This window comes from Rutilus rutilus (genome assembly GCF_951802725.1).
Source record: "Rutilus rutilus genome assembly, chromosome: 3".
NCBI classification, from domain to species: Eukaryota; Metazoa; Chordata; class Actinopteri; order Cypriniformes; family Leuciscidae; genus Rutilus; species Rutilus rutilus.
In genome coordinates this window covers 60038491-60058776 of record NC_140211.1, presented here as the reverse complement: position 1 = coordinate 60058776, position 20286 = coordinate 60038491, and the positions used below count along the sequence as shown (strand labels likewise).

The following is a 20286-nucleotide window of genomic DNA, read 5'->3' as shown; positions in this document are numbered from 1 at the left end:
GTGACTTTTTCTCATTTATCATCATGAACATGCATGCAAAGTTTCAACATGCTGGTGTTTTTTGACATATACAAACAAAATTACTGTTCCTTTCGTGATGTTCGCGGGTCAATTTGACCCGCATATTTTAACGCTCTAAGGCAACTGTACGGACCCAAAATAATAACATTTCTTGGTTATATTTTGTTATTTTATTTTTTTACTACCTTATGAAGCTAAAAAAAATTGTTTTCCACACTTATTTCAATGCAGAAAAATATTTTGTCAGCCACAGATGGTAAAAATTACCTATCATTTATTTTTTCAAGCTACCTGAAATAACATTAAACCTTTTTTTTTTTTCTTGATATTTTGTGACTTTTTCTCATTTATCATCATGAACATGCATGCAAAGTTTCAACATGCTGGTGTTTTTTGACATATACAAACAAAATAAATGTTCCTTTCGTGATGTTCGCGGGTCAATTTGACCCGCATATTTTAACGCTCTAAGGCAACTGTACGGACCCAAAATAATAACATTTCTTGGTTATATTTTGTTATTTTATTTTTTTCTACATTATGAAGCTAAAAAAATAGGTTTTCCACACTTATTTCAATACAGAAAAATATTTTGTCAGCCACAGATGGTAAAAATTACCTATCATTTATTTTTTCAAGCTACTGAAATAATATTAAACATTTTTTCTTGATATTTTGTGACTTTTTCTCATTTATCATCATGAACATGCATGCAAAGTTTCAACATACTGGTGTTGTTGTTTTTTTTTTGACAAATACAAACAAAATTACTATTACGTTTGTGATGTCCATCATAGGCAGCTATTCAAAAGCAACTGTACAGACACAAAATAAAAACATTTATTTTCTGTATGTCAGGGCATCAACTCCAGTTCTAAAGTGTAAGTGTATCTAAAAGTGATCTAACCCAAACCAAACACACTTGAAAAAGCTAAATCATGGTGTTCAGAATTAATTGCAAATTACAAATGATAGAAGACAGATAGAAGATTTTGATAGAAGACACAGATAGTAAAATAAGCTCTCATTTATATATTCAAGATATCTGAAATATCTTGAGACTTCGACATAGACAGCAGGAAAAATGAGCTCAGATTAATTGATTAATTGTTCAGTTATGATGTTCTAAGCAAAAAAAAAAAAAAAAAAGTTAAAAAAATGTATATGCAAATATATATAAATATAACGTATATTCAAATTTTAAATAGTTTTAAAAAATGGTTAAAAAGCATTTTCATTAAATCATAACTTCAGATATATATTTTTTGGAATATTTGACAAATGCTGATATTAAAAGTTTACAGTTTGAACCTGAATCTTTGATGTTTTTCATAGTGTGATTTTTGAGGAATTGTATTGAATCCAATGCGGGTCAATTTGACCCGGACCATAAGGGGAGTGCACAGAATTCCAACATAACACGAGGGTTAAAAGTGGCAGATTTAGTTGACACTGAACATAGTACATGGTTTTGTGCACAACAAATAACTAAACAAATGGGCAGGAAGTCAGAAAGGATAGTGAAGAATGTTTTAAGCAAGTTAAAAATCATCATTTTCTATATCATTTAACAAGTTTCTTGAAGATTATTTTAAGTTTTTTTTCCTGAATTATTTGTAACACCATATAATTGGCAGGATAATGGGGATATGAGACAACTTCTTTCCTTAAAAGAACTTCAACATTTTCAGAAAGCAGTAAGCGACTTTTGTATATAGCTTGTGATAAGCCAAGATTTTGTGAACAACTTAAAAATAAGACGGATACAAAATGGAGGAGTTATTTATCTCTCCCTGATGTTCAATCACCTTAATGGCGTTTATTTTATAAAAGTCCATTGCCAAAAATGATCAGGAGATTTACAGTGGCGTATCCTGCACTGTGCATTAGCAACAAAAACAGTTTTGTTTAAGTGCAACTTTAGTACATCTTCAGTTTGTAAATTTTGTAATGTATTGGATACTGTGTTTCACATTTTCTCCGACTGTTATAGAATTGTACCTCTTTTGAATCTGTTAGAAAATATATTTGAAGGTTTTGGTTGGAATTTTTCAAAAACAGTATTTATTTTTGGGTTTAAATATATTAAGTGTCAAAGTGAGTCCTGCACCTTCTCCAACTTCTTAATTGGTCAAGCGAAGTTAACTATTTGGAAAGCATATAAAATTGAAAATGAAGATAAAAGAATTCATATAGTAGAATTGTTCCAAGCTTTGGTAGAATCCAGAGTTAAAATAGAGTATGAATTTTATAAAATGAACAATGATATGCTAATAAAAAAATAAAAAAGTGGTGTTTAAATGCAAATTTTATTTTTGTGAATGATGATGATAAATTAGTGTTTCAATGGTATTGCTGAAATTTGAAGGAATTAATATTGAATTTAAAATGTTATTTATTACTCATTGTTATTAAGTATTGTTATGAATTATGGAAATGTGATGATCATTGTATAATATGATAGAAAAATAAAAAAGTTGTTAAACGTCTCTGTCATATGACATGTCTGGAACACACCCCTGTTGTTCTATGAGCCCTCACCGTTCACACGTCAAACCAACTCATGCGCGACAGATTCAATACCTTGTAGAGAGGGTGTGGAGAGGGAAGATTGCGCCATGTGGCCACGGTGAACACCTCCGCCAGCAGGTGAGTCCTCAGCAGGTGAAAGTCCACCTCGTGAACGCCAAACTCTGCGTTTCGGACAAAGATCTTGGCCAGTTTCCAGTCGCCCTTTGAATCCGTCGGGAGGAAGATGGGATTGTCTTTGCTGGGCTTTTGCCTTAACTGTGCAGATTAAATTTGAACATCCGTGAAAATGGTACAAACGGTTTCTGAGGGAATCTGGGTTATTATTTTTCTCTCTTTTAAGAAAATGAGAAAGGATTTCCACGGCTTCTCTATAAAGACACTGACATCCTAAAAAAAATTTATTTAATGTTTAATCATTCAGACTTGTTTGAATAAACGATATCCTATACAGGGTGATGTCTTGTGTTCTCCCTCAAAGAGCCGAGGTTATATTCATAACCTGTGGATTTCTGCACTCCGGATGCAAGATACGCACCTGAATGGCGATGGGCTTCATCATGCCTTGAGGGTTGCAGTACAGCAGGACCAGGGGAGCCGTGAGATACTGCTGCCTGCCATTGACAACATTCCCCACCAGCCCGTCCATCATCTTATAGTCAGACAGGAAGATGTTCCCTTTCTGGGTATGGGGGTAGGTCACACCAAATAATGAAGAAACCCAGGAAATTAGGCAAAATCAAAGCAAACCAGACCCAGTCATTCCAAATCTCGAGAAGAACTTGCCCATCATTGCCAGGAGCAAGTAGCGTACCTTCATCTCCTGCTCCAACCTGCTCCCTTTTAGTGAGCCTTTGACCATGTCATCTGTGACGGGGAAATTCGTGGGCAGAGTTGAGCAGCGCTGGATCATCATGGGATTGAGGCCATTCAGAAACTGGTAGCCAAAGAACTCGTCCTCATCCCAGTGCTCCTGAATGTATTCTGCAAAGCATGCTGTGTCAGAACACATGCTACAGTACAGACAGTAATTTATTTGCAATACAGTCATTTTGAACAGTTCATTCATTTAAGATGACTACCAATGGTTTTGTTTCCATCTCCACAAAAGAGTGTTTTCATTTGGCCGATGCTTTCCCACGATTTTCTGCTGTCAGCTAATCCAGTTAGCTTCAGAGCAGCTAACCTGCACACAGAATACACAGGTACACAATGCAAACATTAATAGTGTAACTAGCCTTGATATATGACCTATGGTCCATCCTAGCTTTAGTTGTGATCATCTTTGAAGTTACTATTAGATATTATATTATTACTGTCTTCAAGAAGACAAAGCTATTTTGTGAATGCAATCCACTTCCATACAAAATACACTGTATATACATGGATCATGTTTTTAAATCACCACAGTTCATTTTTAACTAAAGCATACTTAAAATTTAATCTAGCTATAAATATTTAGCATTTCCACCAGTGCAATCTATCACTAAAAAACACACCATATTTGTTATGAGTCTGGTATCTTTCTCTTTCTCTTTCTCCCTCTTCTGGCCACACTCGCGCACACACACACACACACACCCTCCATTACGCACACACATAATCACACGCACCTTCACTCTCTCTCAGCTGTTCCTAGTTTCTCCTAGCTATCGCGCTAATTCTCCCACACCTGTTCTTGTTTCCCTTCTGATTGTGTTTGCTACTTCTAGCTTTCTCTTGTCCTGCTTCTTTGCCAGATTATTACGTTAATCACTATGCAAGGAGCTCTCTTTCTATTCCCTTCACGTTCCTGTCCTGTCTGAGTCTTGTCGGGATCTGGTCTGTACTGCTAATTCTCTGTGAATGCTGAATAATTCGCTTACTCTATACTCTGCCCAGTTTACCTGCTGCTGAAGACCGGCCAGCGCCTGTACCCCGCCTGCTGCCAACCTTTTCCTCTCTGAGAGACCTGAGGCTTGTCGCCGCCAGACCCTGGGCTTATCTGCTGTGCCCAGCTCTGTGTATTTACTACAAGGGGATTTCTGTTATTTGCCTTAACGCCCAGATTGTCGTCTGTTTCTGTTCTTCATCTTTATAAGAGGAAGTTTTCTGTTCCCTTACGAGAACGTTCTCTCGTACTGCGTTGCAAACGCTGTGGGAAAACTCCTTTTCTCGAGAATATTGAAGCCTTTATTTTAAAACGCATTGCAGCTGCACAGCGAGAGCATCATAGCTCGCGCGAGTGAGCTGATTGGCTCTGCTGCGGCAACTGCACAAACCTATGGCGAGTGAGCAGGAGCGTGCGATCCAATGGGAGCGATTTGCGCCCTGCCAGACTCGAGCGCGCCAATTTGGACGTGACAGGAGAGTATAAATTCAGAGAAAACTCGCCATATGACAGATCTCCTTCAGCTCTGAGACACACCTCGTCGCTGATTTCTCCCGATTGGAAGCCGCCTCGCCGTAGAACAGCCTCTCAGCGGAACAGCTTCGCGTCGTCGGCAGACTTTGCCAGCAAGCGTTTCCCTGTGGCATCCGGCGAGTATCCTTTGCAAGCTTTTCTAAAAGAGCAAATCGCTGTTTTAACAGCGGAAGCGCGTTGTTACAAATGCGCTTCCCATCTGCAATTCCTGCGGGGTTCCCCTGCATGTGTAAGACCGACACACCCAGTCTCGGCCCTGAGCACGCCGATGCAGTGCTCACTAAAGGCGGCTGTCATCACTGTGACAGCATGCCTGTGGCTGTCCTGCCCCGTATGAAGAAGCGGCGCGATCAGAGGATCCCTGAACGCGGTGATTTCAGCATGTGCACGCCGGGTCCCGTACCTTACCTCCATCTCCAGTTCGGTTCGTCAGAAGCGACCAACGCCCCTCTGTTGCAGCGGCGGGACTCGTTTCCTTTGGCGGATCTGCTGAGGAACTGGATGACGCACTTTCAGTGGTGGCATCTGAGAGTGAGGATTGGTCGGGCTCTGCAGACCCCGCCTCCCGCAGACCCCGCCCCCCGCCTCCCCCACAGAGTGATTGGCTCCAAACGGCCCCTCGCCAGCGCGCTGCTCCATTTCTCCCTGAGGTCCATGAGGAGCTCACAAAGAGTTGGTGCGCGCCCTTCTCAGTGCGTTTGTGCTCTTCTTCCTCTACCACGTTCTCCACTGTTGACGGCGCTGAGGAAAAGGGCTACGTGACGCTCCCGCCACTTGAGGAAGTGGTTGCCGCGCATTTGTGCCCTCCCACTGCAGGAAGTTGGAGGTCAAAAGCGGTGCACCCGTCCAAGCCGTGCAGGACTACTTCGGCAATTCTGCCGCCGGTCAAGCCGCCTCTGCACTACACGCCATGGCGACCCTTCAGGTGTTCCAGGCTAAGCTCCTCCACGCTATGGATGAGTCAGGCCCTGATCCGGATGCTTCAAGGACCTCAGAAGTGCTACAGACTTGGTGCTACGGGCAACAAAGACCACTGCTCAGGCCATCGGCCGCAACATGAACAGCCTAGTAGTATTGGAGCGCCACTTATGTCTGAATTTGACTGAGATCGGGGACGCGGACAAGACCGCCTTCCTCGACTCACCGTTCTCCACAACTGGACTCTTCAGCCCATCAGTCAGCGGCTTCGCAGAGCGCTTCACCGAAGCCCAAAAGGCTTCCAGTGCTATGAAGCACTTCCTCCCGAAGCACTCCAGTTCGGCTTCACGGCGCCCTAAAAAAACCCTGTTTTAACAGCGACCCAGACAAAGCACAAATCGAGCAAATTCTCTCACATAAACCCACGGCGGTTCGGGCCCCCAAGTCTGGGCGTTCCACCGTCAGATATGATTTTACCTCTGACTCATTGGGCTCTGGCTTGGCAGGCCATCCCCGGAGTCTCAGATTGGGTGAGGAACATTATAAAGCGCGGCTACTCACTTGAGTTCGCCGCAGACCACAGCGCTTTTGCGTTTTTTTTTTTTTTTAAACCACGGTAAGGAGCACCATAGCTCATGTCCTCCGCACCAAGGTTTCATGTCTGTTGGCGAAAGGGGCTATCGAGATAGTCCCCGCATCACAAAGCGAGTCGGGGTTTTACAGACGTTATTTTCTCGTTCCGAAGAAAGACCATTTTAGATCTCAGACATCTGAACAAGGATGCAACACAGTACGAGAGAACACTCTCGTGAGGGAACGTACTTGGTTACTTACGTAACCTCGGTTCCCTTAGAGATAAGGGAACGAGTACTGCGTTTTCGCTCATATCAGGTGTTTCGCTTCAGTTGATATAGACCTGTCATATGGCGAGTTTTCTCTGAATTTATACTCTCCTGTCACGTCCAAATTGGCGCGCTCGAGTCTGGCAGGGAGCCAAGCGCTCCCGCTCACTCGCCCTAGGTTTGTGCAGTTGCCGCAGCAGAGCCAATCAGCTCACTCGCGCGAGCTATGATGCTCTCGCTGTGCAGCTGCAATGCGTTTTAAAATAAAGGCTTCAATATTCTCGAGAAAAGGAGTTTTCACACAACGTTTGCAACGCAGTACTCGTTCCCTTATCTCTAAGGGAACCGAGGTTACGTAAGTAACCAAGTACATTTCTACCCGTTACCTGGAGTCATTTCCCTTGTTTCATTAAAGACATTGTTATTTTGCATTTTCGCATTTGGGTCCTCTCTTACCTTTTATGACAATATTAGGCTAACCTACAAACAGAAAACATTGATACAGTCCATTGTCCTAACAATAATGGTGAAATGGTTAAGCTTGCTGTCGTGGGCTCACTACTTATGAACTCTCTAAATGCGTCTCTCGAGTTACGATTACATCGGGTAGCCTACTTTTAGCTGAGTATACATGGCGAATCCTTGAAGAATTATTGCAGTTAATTGTTGAATAAAGCATACTCCAAAGTAATCTGACATTGCCCCTACATTACCAATATAACTTATCTCTCCTGTGGTGCTTGGGTCCATGGAATCCTGATGCAACAGAAATGTGTAAATTGTAGGTGAGAAAAGGCAAACATGGTAAAAATCTGTGTGGTAAATGGTAAATGTCTTCTCCCTCATTTTCATGTCGAGTGAAACTAAACTGATGGGAACCTGCTGATGCTACTGATTAATTGCGATCTGGAAGAGGAAGCCTATATGGCAAACATTAACCATGAATATGCCTACTGTCCATATTGCTTGTAATTGAAATTAAAATAGAGTTGACACCTGTTCAGTTGTTTCCCTAAATTCTTATGGTTGTGTTGTTCTAAAAACCCAATATTGGGTCCAGCAGACCCGTGAACACTGAACAGTGTGTAACAAAGAGATGAACACTACAGGAGGGTTAAAATGACTTGGTCACTTACTGCTTTGCTGCACTGGAGTAAAACTCGTTTTCCTTTGTGTAAGAGAATCGGACTTCAGCTGGCAGAGCGAGCTCAGTGTCGCAATCAATAACTTGAGGTGTGCCCTCAGCGTACACGCGCCACCTGGGGGTAGAATATTCAGCTGTATTTTAACGGAAGGAATTTAATTTCACTAATTTTATTTTCATATAAGGCAGACACTTCGCTGTCACACCCGACTTGTATTAGTGTGCTGGCCACAAACCTAAATAACTTTTGTTGCTCCTCTAGCTGCCTCATCCTTTGTCTTTGGGCTATTGGGTTGGTGTCCTGGAACACAAGTGAAGCTGAAATGCAAATGCCAACATTAATTCACAATCTAAATTTATGTTTGCAACCGAAAACATAAAAAAAAATATATATATATATATATATATATATATATATATATATATATATATATATATATATGCTATATTTTGTATATATCGTTTCTTGATCATAGAACAATGACTTGTCATCCATGTAATTTTGACATGACACTTTAATATGAATACAAATGATGTGCTTTATTTTAAAAAGCCTAATGGTAGCATTAGCCTATAGTTAAGTCACAGTCTTCTGAGATACATATAAAAAAAAGATGTCTTTGTAAAAAAAAAAAAAAAAAAAAAAAAAACAGAATGACAACTACGTATGCAGTACATCTGCAAGCCATCACCCAATGAACATCACAGCAATGACAGCCATGTGATCTCTAGTCTTGACCCTGTGCAGGAGTTAGACTTTATTAGAGCATCTGACACTTTAGACATTATCTCTCCATCATTATGAAGAAATAAATGTTTGCTCAAAGGAATTCTTCTACAATATAAAAAAGTGTGTGTGTGTGTGTGTGTGTGTGTGTGTGTGTGTGTGTGTGTGTGTGTGTGTGTGTGTGTGTGAAAGACGCAGTGGAGGAAACAGATGGTATAAAGCAAAGTCTGACAAGCCCCCTGCCTTCTCATTAATGCAGAAACCCATCCGACTGTATGAACACCACCAAACATATCCTTATCTGGGTCATAAATTTAAGGTCAGTGGCGATTGGGAGGAACAGATCACAGAGCTGTGTCACGAGTACACCCAAAGACTCGGGCTGATTGATGCTGCCCCACTCCCCATACTGATGAAGACTGAAGCCATCAGGCTGAACCAACGGCTAAACTCCAACACCTCCAACACCTCCAACACATACATATTCCACAACGTACACTGTCAGCGATGAACAACGAAACGGTGAAGCTGGTGAGGAATGGTTCTGTCTTAATAGTCGTACAAATCGGGACATTATCTTCCAGCCGCTTAGAGACGTAGGTGCGGCGCCCCAAACACTGAATGGCTCTACGCCGCCTCCAGAACAGGACATCTTCTAAACATGCTCAACAATGACGACACAACTGTTAGAGAACTATCACGCGATTCGCTGTTTTTACACCTTCAGCGTCGCAGAATACCTGCTGCTTCACCGAACGAGTCCCAGTTTCTTGGGTTTAAACTAAAGCAGAACGGGAAGCTAGACATCAGAGCGGCCGGATTTGGAGAGCGCTCCGACTGGCTGGATTTAAACGATCTCTGCTGCCGTCCAGGAATACAGCTGTCCTGGCTGGGACCCGACGGAGAAGGAGTTGCTCTTAACCACAGCATAATCACCGATCCGCTGGTTTCCACCCTGGCGATCCTCAATAATGACAGTACACCTCACCAGCTACAGATTAAACACGCAAGAGCCTCAATTCTTCATCTTAGACAGACCCAAAACGGACAGCACTGGACGGGTCTCAGATTACAAGGAAAACTTGCATTACTCCAATTTGCCGACCATTCAGTGTCTCATTCTGTCCTGACGAACCCCTCAATCTCAGACGACATTCTGATGTTCATGATTAAAGCAAGACTACAGTGTCTACCAATGCAGTACAATTTGGCAATATGGTATCCATCAAAGCATGAACCTTATTGTATATTACATCCAACTCAGCAGGGAAATGAAACGGTTGCTCACATACTAAACGGATGCTACAGTTATAAAGGACTTTATGTGGCCAGACATGACCGTCTGGTTGATCTGGTTGCAAAGGACTTGCAAAAGGTCATCTGTGGACATGATAGTAAGATTTACACGCATAGCACTGGACGAATTAACTGGTTTCATCATAACACATCTGACAGTGATTACTTTAAATATATTCCAAATACTCCTGACACTGTAATTGTAAATGAAGTTATGAAGCCTGTGTGTGTGTGAGGTGGGCTGCTGTTTTGACCTGTATATGGAGACTTGCTACTATTCCAAACTATTGAAATATCAACCTCTGGTAGACCTCATTCTCCAACTTTGGACACAACTGTAGATTAATAACTCTGGTATTTGGAAGTTTGGGTCATGTCCATAAGAGTGTGATCAGGGGGATGCAGTTAGGGGGGCTGCATCATAGGGAGCGTGCAAATATCGAGACGGAGATGATTTGTTTATCCTTAATGTGTTGAGAATCATAAATGGAAGGACCTGTACAAGTGTGAGAGCCATTAATGAACTGTAGATCTGTCACCTTGTCAAAGACTCTTCCCAGAGTATTTGGATCTTGTTTTCTTTGTAATGTCTTTCAGATCCAAATAAAAGTATGTGTGTGTGTGTGTGTGTGTGTGTGTGTGTGTGTGTGTGTGTGTGTGTGTGTGTGTGTGTGTGTGTGTGTGTGTGTGTGTGTGTGTGTGTGTGTGTGTGTGTGCGCATAGCTTACATAGCTGGTGGACCTGTCACAAAGCATTAACAATATGCAGGAAGTAACAATAAAAATGTATAAAAGCTGTGCTGTACACATTAACTGGTTCATTAAAAAATATATAGGCAATAACTCTCTGTGTGATATCTCAAACAACCCAGACATCACCCACATAAATGATTGTAGTAAAACCATGACCATTATTGAAATAGGATGCTCTAAATATGAACACTCGTTTCAACTCCAAGTTGCACCTAACCCTTGGGCATGGACATAAACTTGTTTTGCATATAGGTTGCAGCTGGGTGGGTTAAGCAAGCCCACTGCAAAGAGATTATAAAAAGTATTGATCGTGTGTGTGTGTGTGTGTGTGTGTGTGTGTGTGTGTGTGTGTGTGTGTGTGTGTGTGCACATGCAGTTTATTAGCAAAACATCACCACTGAACTTTCAAGTACACCGGTAAATGTGAATTTTGGCCATGACTTGAAATGGGAGTGCCTACCTTTAGCAGGTCTTAAAACGAGCCTCTCGTTGCAGTCGAGCCAGCAGTAGCACGGGAACAAAATCTTGGCACCTTCTGGAGTGTTGATCAAGATCTTATCACAGAACCACTGGTTGTGAAGAAGACCCATAAACGGCTTGGAGTGGAGCTTGACAGCTATGAGCTCTCCCAGGGACGCTTCACAGTCAATCTTAAATTCTCGCTCCTGCAAAGACAGATTTACAATGGCGTATTAGGGTCTTTGTAGGTAAAACAAATTTTAATAATATGCAATTGGGGGAGGGGGTTTAAAATTCAGCGGAGAAACTCAGAATTTCCATGAAAAAAACAAAAATATTCTGAGATTATAAAATAACAAGTTTGCATGGAAAAAAAACACAAATTTGCACCAAAGAAGAATATTCTGTGATTATAAAAGTCAAAAATTTGCAAGAAAAAACTCTGAAAAATAGTGTCAAGGAACCACATTTCTTTATATTGCAAGGATGTAGCACCACAAACTAAGATCCCACAGGCACATGTTAGTGAGGAGGTGCAACTAGTCTGAAACACTGAAGCGTCCCTGGCCGGTAATGGAAACACACTGCTTCACTTTGCATTCAACCTGAACCTGATCCACAGCCCACAACACAAAGGCATCATCCTTGAGAGCACGCAGGGACAGCGTCCTTTCTGAACCAATTTCCTGATAGCTGAGGCTGAGGCGAGCTGTGAATGGAAGAAACAGCCTATAGCCTACCCGATTAATCTATTGACACTGTTTTGCTTTGGATATTCATGATAACCTGCTATGAATTTAATGTAATAGCTAGTCTTTATTACTGGCCATGCATGTTTGACAGGCTAACATGTTGCACTTCCTCACTAACGTGTGCATGTGAGATACATGTTTATGGTGGACTGGTGTGATGAGGTACAGCCTTGTGAAGTGACGTGGTACCTTCACTTCAAGTTTTGTGCGAGTTTTTTTCTCCCAAATTTGTGACTTTATAATATTCTAGTTTCAATTCCGAGTTTTCTCCTGGAATGTTACGACTGTGCATAATATTAGAACTAGTGCAACTAGTATGAAGCATATGGCTGTCAAACGTGCCTGGCCAATGAAAGACTGGCTTTTAGGCAAAACAGTGTTAGATTGATTGGGCTATAGGCTGTTTCTTCCTTTCACAGCTTGCCTCAGCCATCGAGGAATTGGGTCAAAGCTGTTGGCCCTGGTGCTCTCTGGATGGCGCCTCGTGACGCGGGCTGAGCAGGTTCAGTCTGAGAGCAAAGTGAAGCAATGTGGGTATTTTTTCACGGATATTCAGTTTTTTTTTACCTACAATGTCCCTAACACGTCGTCGTACATATGGGACGATAATTTTAAGGTAAATAAAAAAGATTTTTTTTCATTACTCCACACAACTTTTATTCTCACTCTTTCAAATATCTTCCATTAAATGTAGTGTTGACTGATGGTTTTTAGTCAAAAACTCCTCAATGTTGGTTTAATTGGGTGCACTTACCGATCCTTGCAAAAACCCCTTAATGGGATTTAGGTTCTGTTCCTCACTCTCAGCCTCAGTGCCACGCAGCTGGATGTGGATACGGCTAGTGGTGCCCGCCAAAAGCCCCTTTCCTGTGTACGCCGTTACTGTGTAGATCACCATGGCTGTTCTGCAAAGTAATAGACAATGATTTTTAAGAGAAAATCCAAACATGATGAGACCACCAAAGAACATCACCAAGTCCAGAGAGGGAGAGAGAGTGCATAAGTGAAAGAGAGAGAGAGAGATTCTCACCTTTTTCTGTAAGAGAGCTCACAATGTTACTGCTGTAAGAATTGCAACGACTGTTGTAACTAGATTGATTGTAAAGAGAGAGCAGTTTATGTCATGAAAATTACCACAGAAATGAAATACATTTGAATTGAACTCTGTAGCAAAGATCTTTAAAGTTTTATTACCAGGTTTTTGCCAAAACAAGGACCTTGTTCCTTTCAAAATGACCTGAACAAGAAGAGGCCAAGAGCAGAAGTCTCCAAGCATTTTATAACTTTCTTGTAAGGTATTCATTTTCGTCACTGTCATGACACCCAATCTAAAAATCCCTTCCTTCCTTTGTACAAATAAGGGAAATCTTCAAACGAGAGACCTCTCGAAAGGGAACTAGTTTTCAACACAGCACTAACCCGTTTTGCAAAATTCAACTCGCAGTCAAAAAATACACCCCAAAAAACCCCTAAGTGGAGATAATTATTAGTCATCAAGCATTTTACATCATCGAGACACTTAACAGTGTTGGCACAAAGGTAACATACAGGGAAAATACAAAAGGACTCAATATGGACCCTTGTGGGAGCCCACATAATAGAGGAACTGAAGGTGATGAATGATTACCAATTGTAACTGACAGATCTTTCTTTCTTCTAGATCTGCTGTACAGCAGAAACTAACTTTGTTGGGTAACACTTTAGAATACTGTTCCTTCATTAATGAATAACTACACAGGAACAAATGAGTAATGCGTTAGTAACACTCTAGTAACTACTTTTAACTAACAAGACACTCTGATTAATGAATTAGTAAGTCATAGCGTTCAGTCGAATGTGGTAGTTCACTATTAGCTAATCAATAACTACTATTTTTATACCTCACTGAAGACTATAAGAACTACTATATACAAGTTAATAAATATTTATAATGCACAATGTTTAATATAAGGTAATGGTAGCCCACTAGTAATGACTCAAGTGTTACTACATCCTTCTAAAGGAACTACTAATAATTTGGATCAGTATCTAAAGTGAAGATCATGGGAACACACTAGTAATGACTAAAGTGAAGATCATGGGAACACACTAGTAATGACTAAAGTGAAGATCATGGGAACACACTAGTAATGACTAAAGTGTTACCAAATCTATTGGAAGGAATTGCTATTCAAAATCTTACAAAAATCTCAAAAGCTTACAGTGACTTCAGTCAATATTAGGTAGTTATCACAGTTATTCACTTTAGATACTGATCCAAATAATTAGTAGTTCCTTTAGAATGATGTAGTAACACTTGAGTCATTACTAGTGGGTTACCATTACCTTTTATTATAAATTATGCATTATTCATGTTAATTATGAACCTGTAGATAGTAGTTCTCTGGGAGGTATGAAAAAAATAGTAGTTATTGATTAGCTAATAGTGAACTACTACATTCATCTGAGCGCTATGACTTACTAATTTGTTAATCAGAGTTTCTTGTTAGTTAATAGTAGTTACTAGAATGTTAATAATGCGTTACTCGTTTGTTCCTGTGTAATTATTCATTGATGAAGGAACAGTATTCTAAAGTGTTACCCTTTGGTGCATTATTTTCCTGTTATCTCTGGAAAGCTGCTTTGAAACAATCTGTAAAAAGCACTTTATAAATAAAGGTGACTTGACTCGACTATGCGATCACAAGTCACGACCAGTTCGTGAGCCAGAGGGCTAAACAGCTAGACTGAGGGATGGCTACAGCTATAGCTGGTACTAGCCAACTGTCCTGCAAAGCACTGGATTAACACACCGTTAACGCTTCAATGGGACGACACCACTGATCTATGGCATTTAGGACTGACACAGATGGAGGGGAAAGCAGACACTTATATGTGGACACAACATGCAACTCAACATTTCTACACCAAGCCACTAACATCTGCATGTCTATGTTTGCGTCACTAGTTCTGATAACTGTACAGGTTGCGTTAGGCAGTTGAACAAAAGAGGAAGTCTGATCTGACCACAGCTCAACTTTTGAGCTCTTTATTACACATTTCACTGCACTGTGTGTGACCAGCAATTCACTCACTGAGTTTTACTTTTTTCACATTTATAATGACATGAATAGTTCTCAGTTTTCAATAAACAAAATGCAAAGTCCATACAAAAGAATGTTTGACCATCTACATATATACACTGTGTTCCAAATGTCTACTCAGGTAAATGGAAACCCTGCCTAAAGACGTTGTTCAACATTATCAAGCAAGTCACAGTTTATACGGCGAGGAAGAAAGATCTTTCTGAAGATGAAAAGCATGAAATGGTGCAATATTATGCAAAAGTAACACAAAACTAATATTGTGTGAAAACTGAATAGAGATTATTGAACTCATAAGATTTGTGGGTAATTTACAGCACAGGAGAACTCTGTCAGAGAAAGGCTTATTAAGGAAAGTTTCTGTCAAAAAAACAAAATGGTATTAATAGGACAGCTATAAAAAAGCCACTGTTGAGCAACAAACAGGAATATGAAGCTGCTGGTGTCTCTGGAGTCTCAAGAACCTCTTCACGCAGGCTGGCAGGTGTGCGTAAAGTTGCATTTCAGCCGCCTCTAACCAAAGCTCACAAAGAGAAATGTTTACAATGAGGGTGATCTGACTTGTTGTCTTCCTAGTGTTTGCCTCCTGTCATGTTTCTTCCCTAATCACTGCCTGGTTTCTTATCCACTAATCACCTTGTTACCTCGTTAGTCTGTCTATTTAAACCCCTGGCTGAATCCAAAAGCGCCCTTTAATCCTCAAAATAGATGTTATTTGAGGGAACAGCCATTTGTAGTGGTGTCGAAACCATAGTGGCATTATTGAGTGCACTTATTCAATCCGACATTGCACTGCAATAATGAGTGTCCAGCTGATGTACGCTCAACGCCTGTCTGAATTCACTCACTCCTTTTCATTGACTCCTTCAAGGGAACAGTTTTGGTGGGCTAACCTAGGGAATAGTGAATGAGGGTTTAGGGGGAGATTTCGGATTCAGCCCCTGTGTGTCTTCAGTCCGCGTCGATTGTTAGTCGTGAATGTTTTATTAAAATGAGCCATTAATTGTTAAGGACAGCTCATGGTATTACTGAAAAATAACCAGCAACCTGCAAAAAGGTGTTCTTGGGTGTTACTTGAGTATAGGGTATTGATTATGTAAAGAATATGGCTCCAACAGTAAATCTATAGCAACAGCAACAGTGGTGGAAGAATTCGTGGTAACCCTTTATTTTACAGTCCCCTAATTACTAGGTATTTACTTAGTAAATACATGGTAAGTTATAGTTGGTTATTGGTAATTACCACAGGTAACAAGTATGTAAATGCAGAGAAACTACAAACTAATTACTAGGTATTTACCTGGTAAATACATGGTAAGTTATAGTTGTTTATTGGTAATTACCACAGGTAACAAGTATGTAAATGCAGAGAAACTACAAACTAACTACTAAGTATTTACCTGGTAAGCATATGGTAAATTATAGTATTTTAGTGTGTAATTACTTAAGGTGATTAGTATGCAATTACAGAGAAACTACCAGGGAAAAAAACACCACTGTTAAATATCAACTCAACAAAGTACTGTGTACTTGTTACCTGTTTAGGTTGGTAATAACTCCGATTTAATTGTGTACTTCCTCAGAATGTAGGCAGACTATTTTTAGAAACACCTCCAGTATTACTCATCAATTCAAGTTAGGTTTGTAGTTATCCTAGGGTTATGTTGGTAACAGTCCATGTTTATTTATTACTATCTTGAAATTAAGACGGTAGTTTCCAATAAATTACCTTGTCTTACATAGTTGTTGTTCATTGCTACACCCATTTATAGAGGGTTTATCAAATAATTTACCTTACACTTACCTGGTAACTACCCCGCAGGAACAGTTTTCCCTAATGTCATGGCACATCTTAAATACTGGGTATGTTCTTGCAAATGTTTTTACAATTTACTCAGTAAGTAAAGTGCAACTGTACTGTAAAATGAAGCCTTGTTTATTTCCATGGTATTACCGGAATTGTACCATATAACTTGATCATTCCCTTTTCCATATAGTCACACTTTTTTACCTCATATGTCCTGCAACGTTACCAAGGAAAACATGACAATTTACTCAGTAAGTAAAGTGAAACTGTACTGTAAAATGAAGCCTTGTTTATTTCCATGGTATTACCGGAATTGTACCATATCATTCCCTTTTCCATAGTCACATTTTTATTTATTTGTTTTCCTAGTATGTCCTGCAACGTTACCAAGGAAAACATGACAATTTTCTTGGTAAGTAAAGTGTAACTGTACTGTAAAATGAAGCCTTGTTTATTTCCATGGTATTACCAGAATTGTACCATATAACCTGATCATTCCCCTTTTCCATATAGTCACAATTTTTTACCTCGTATGTCCTGCAACGTTACCAAGGAAAACATGACAATTTACTCAGTAAGTAAAGTGAAACTGTACTGTAAAATGAAGCCTTGTTTATTTCCATGGTATTACCGGAATTGTACCATATCATTCCCTTTTCCATAGTCACATTTTTATTTATTTGTTTTCCTAGTATGTCCTGCAACGTTACCAAGGAAAACATGACAATTTTCTTGGTAAGTAAAGTGTAACTGTACTGTAAAATGAAGCCTTGTTTATTTCCATGGTATTACCAGAATTGTACCATATAACCTGATCATTCCCCTTTTCCATATAGTCACAATTTTTTACCTCGTATGTCCTGCAACGTTACCAAGGAAAACATGACAATTTACTCAGTAAGTAAAGTGCAGCTGTACTGTAAAATGAAGCCTTGTTTATTTCCATGGTATTACCAGAATTGTACCATATCATTCCCTTTTCCATAGTCACATTTTTATTTATTTGGTTTCCTAGTATGTCCTGCAACGTTACCAAGGAAAACATGACAATTTTCTTGGTAAGTAAAGTGTAACTGTACTGTAAAATGAAGCCTTGTTTATTTCCATGGTATTACCAGAATTGTACCATATAACCTGATCATTCCCCTTTTCCATATAGTCACAATTTTTTACCTCGTATGTCCTGCAACGTTACCAAGGAAAACATGACAATTTACTCAGTAAGTAAAGTGAAACTGTACTGTAAAAGGAAGCCTTTTTATTTCCATGGAATTACTGGGATCTTACCCTATAATCTGTTATAGCTACGTAACTGTACCTATTACAGATTATAGGGTAAGATCCCAGTAATTCCATGGAAATAAAAAGGCTTCCTTTTACAGTAACGTTCCAGTTTCACTTTACTTACTGAGAATGTTCAACGTGATCTCATGAGAATACGTGTGTATTTTTACGTAAAGTGTAATTCTACCATACGTACATTTACTTACGTTTTATACACACAGAAACGTATAGTATTTACAGCACTAAAACGTAAAATGTTTGCATTAACAGCACAAAAACATAAATTATTTACGTATGAACAACTCTATACCGACGTATTTGTACGCATTCTTATTTATGCATATTAAAATCGTGGCATTAATGTTTTGACTCTATTGCATTCAAATGTCTTATCAATTACGTTTTCAGTCGCATTTATGCAGTTTACTCAAGAAATAGACTAATAACATTTCGCTCTGTTCGTGCCTTCTGCTGCAAACTCGTTTCGGAGGATTAGCATACATGCAGTTAAACAAGAATACACTTTAAAACCTTAAAAGTACCTTATTTAATCGTTTAACCATTTTAATATTTAGTTTATTTACAGTGAGACACAAAATGCGTTTTTTTCCAATAGAACAATAATACACCAAAACCCAACATAAATTCACAAAAGACATCAATTTTATTATAGCCTACTTGATATAATCCAAATCTTTAGAATCCATACGTTTGCAAGAAAGAGATCCAAATTCAGCCCTTTATCCAGTGAGTGATCTTCATCTCCATTCCACAGGCTTTAACAACAGCGCAGTCTGTAACTGTCAAATCCCGCGGACCCGCGCTCGTTGATGAATTCAAATTCAAAAATTGCGCCCTCAAGAAGCGTTACGACATGTTTTACGGCAGTGATATCAAACGCTCATTGGCTCTCGTCTGTTCGTCTATGTTCGTCACAGATTGCGACATGTCGTATTTCAGTCGGTAAACTATATTTGAAATGGAGAAGCGCGCGCGCCTTCACACAGAGCGAAGCCGGATTAACATTTTCATGGATTAATCATTTAAATTCTGCTCTGTAAATTACCTCATTCAAAATTATTATATACTGAAAGAGAGGACTGTGACTGCAACACATCGTCATGTGAACGACTTTTGGTACCGGTTTTGACATTTTCGCAATAAATAAATTATTGTGATTACACGTATGTTGTTTTTCTTCATAACTGTAGCCTATGTAGTTTTCTATCTTTGAAAATTACGTGTTAATACTACGTATTAACAATGAGACCAGGCTGGAATGTTTTAGTTAAGTTGCAGAACACACGGTAAAAGTTTGTGATTTCAAAAATGTTTAAGCAGTAGCAAAGGATGTGGTAAGAGTCTGGTAATACCATGGAAATAAACAAGGCTTCCTTTTACAGTACAGTTGCACTTTACTTACTGAGTAAATTGTCATGTTTTCCTTGGTAACGTTGCAGGACATACGAGGTAAAAAAATTTGACTATATGGAAAAGGGAATGATCAGGTTATATGGTACAATTCCGGTAATACCATGGAAATAAACAAGGCTTCATTTGTTGCACTTTACTTACTGAGTAAATTGTGAAAACATCTGCAAGAACATACCCAGTATTTAAGATGTGCCATGACATTATGAAAAACTGTTCCTGCGGGGTAGTTACCAGGTAAGTGTAAGGTAAATTATTTGATAAACCCTCTATAAATGGGTGTAGCAATGAACAACAACTATGTAAGACAAGGTAATTTATTGGAAACTACGTCTTAATTTCAAGATAGTAATAAATAAACATGGACTGTTACCAACATAACCCTAGGATAACTACAAACCTAACTTGAATTGATGAGTAATACTGGAGGTGTTTCTAAAAATTGGCTGCCTACATTCTGAGGAAGTACACAATTAAATCGGAGTTATTACCAACCTAAACAGGTAACAAGTACACAGTACTTTGTTGAGTTGATATTTAACAGTGGTGTTTTTTTCCCTGGTAGTTTCTCTGTAATTGCATACTAATCACCTTAAGTAATTACACACTAAAATACTATAATTTACCATATGCTTACCAGGTAAATACCTAGTAATTAGTTTGTAGTTTCTCTGCATTTACATACTTGTTACCTGTGGTAATTACCAATAAACAACTATAACTTACCATGTATTTACTAGGTAAATACCTAGTAATTAGGGGACTGTGCATTTATGATGAAGAACATATTAATTCTTATTGTGTCAAATGCTATCAGTATGAGTTGAAACACTATAA

At 39.4% G+C, this 20286-nt stretch overlaps 1 protein-coding gene across 2 annotated transcripts in view; it reads right to left on the bottom strand.

The window, feature by feature from the left end:
* The window catches only part of LOC311287182 (hydroperoxide isomerase ALOXE3-like), a 36630-nt gene extending 23492 nt beyond the window's left edge, over positions 1 to 13138 (bottom strand). Inside the window, exons 1-10 of one of the 2 annotated variants that reach the window (XM_084403852.1) lie at positions 13039 to 13138; positions 12875 to 12933; positions 12599 to 12749; positions 11094 to 11298; positions 8095 to 8176; positions 7851 to 7973; positions 3633 to 3736; positions 3365 to 3534; positions 3089 to 3232; positions 2605 to 2808 (exon numbers count right to left, since the gene is read on the bottom strand). In XM_084403852.1, coding sequence (XP_084259978.1) covers positions 2605 to 2808; positions 3089 to 3232; positions 3365 to 3534; positions 3633 to 3736; positions 7851 to 7973; positions 8095 to 8176; positions 11094 to 11298; positions 12599 to 12742 — 1176 coding nt within the window. In that variant the 5' untranslated portion in view covers positions 12743 to 12749; positions 12875 to 12933; positions 13039 to 13138. The remainder of the gene's footprint in view (positions 1 to 2604; positions 2809 to 3088; positions 3233 to 3364; positions 3535 to 3632; positions 3737 to 7850; positions 7974 to 8094; positions 8177 to 11093; positions 11299 to 12598; positions 12750 to 12874; positions 12934 to 13038) is intronic. The other variant, XM_084403853.1, reaches the window with a different exon arrangement.
* Between the last annotated feature and the right edge of the window lie 7148 nt (positions 13139 to 20286).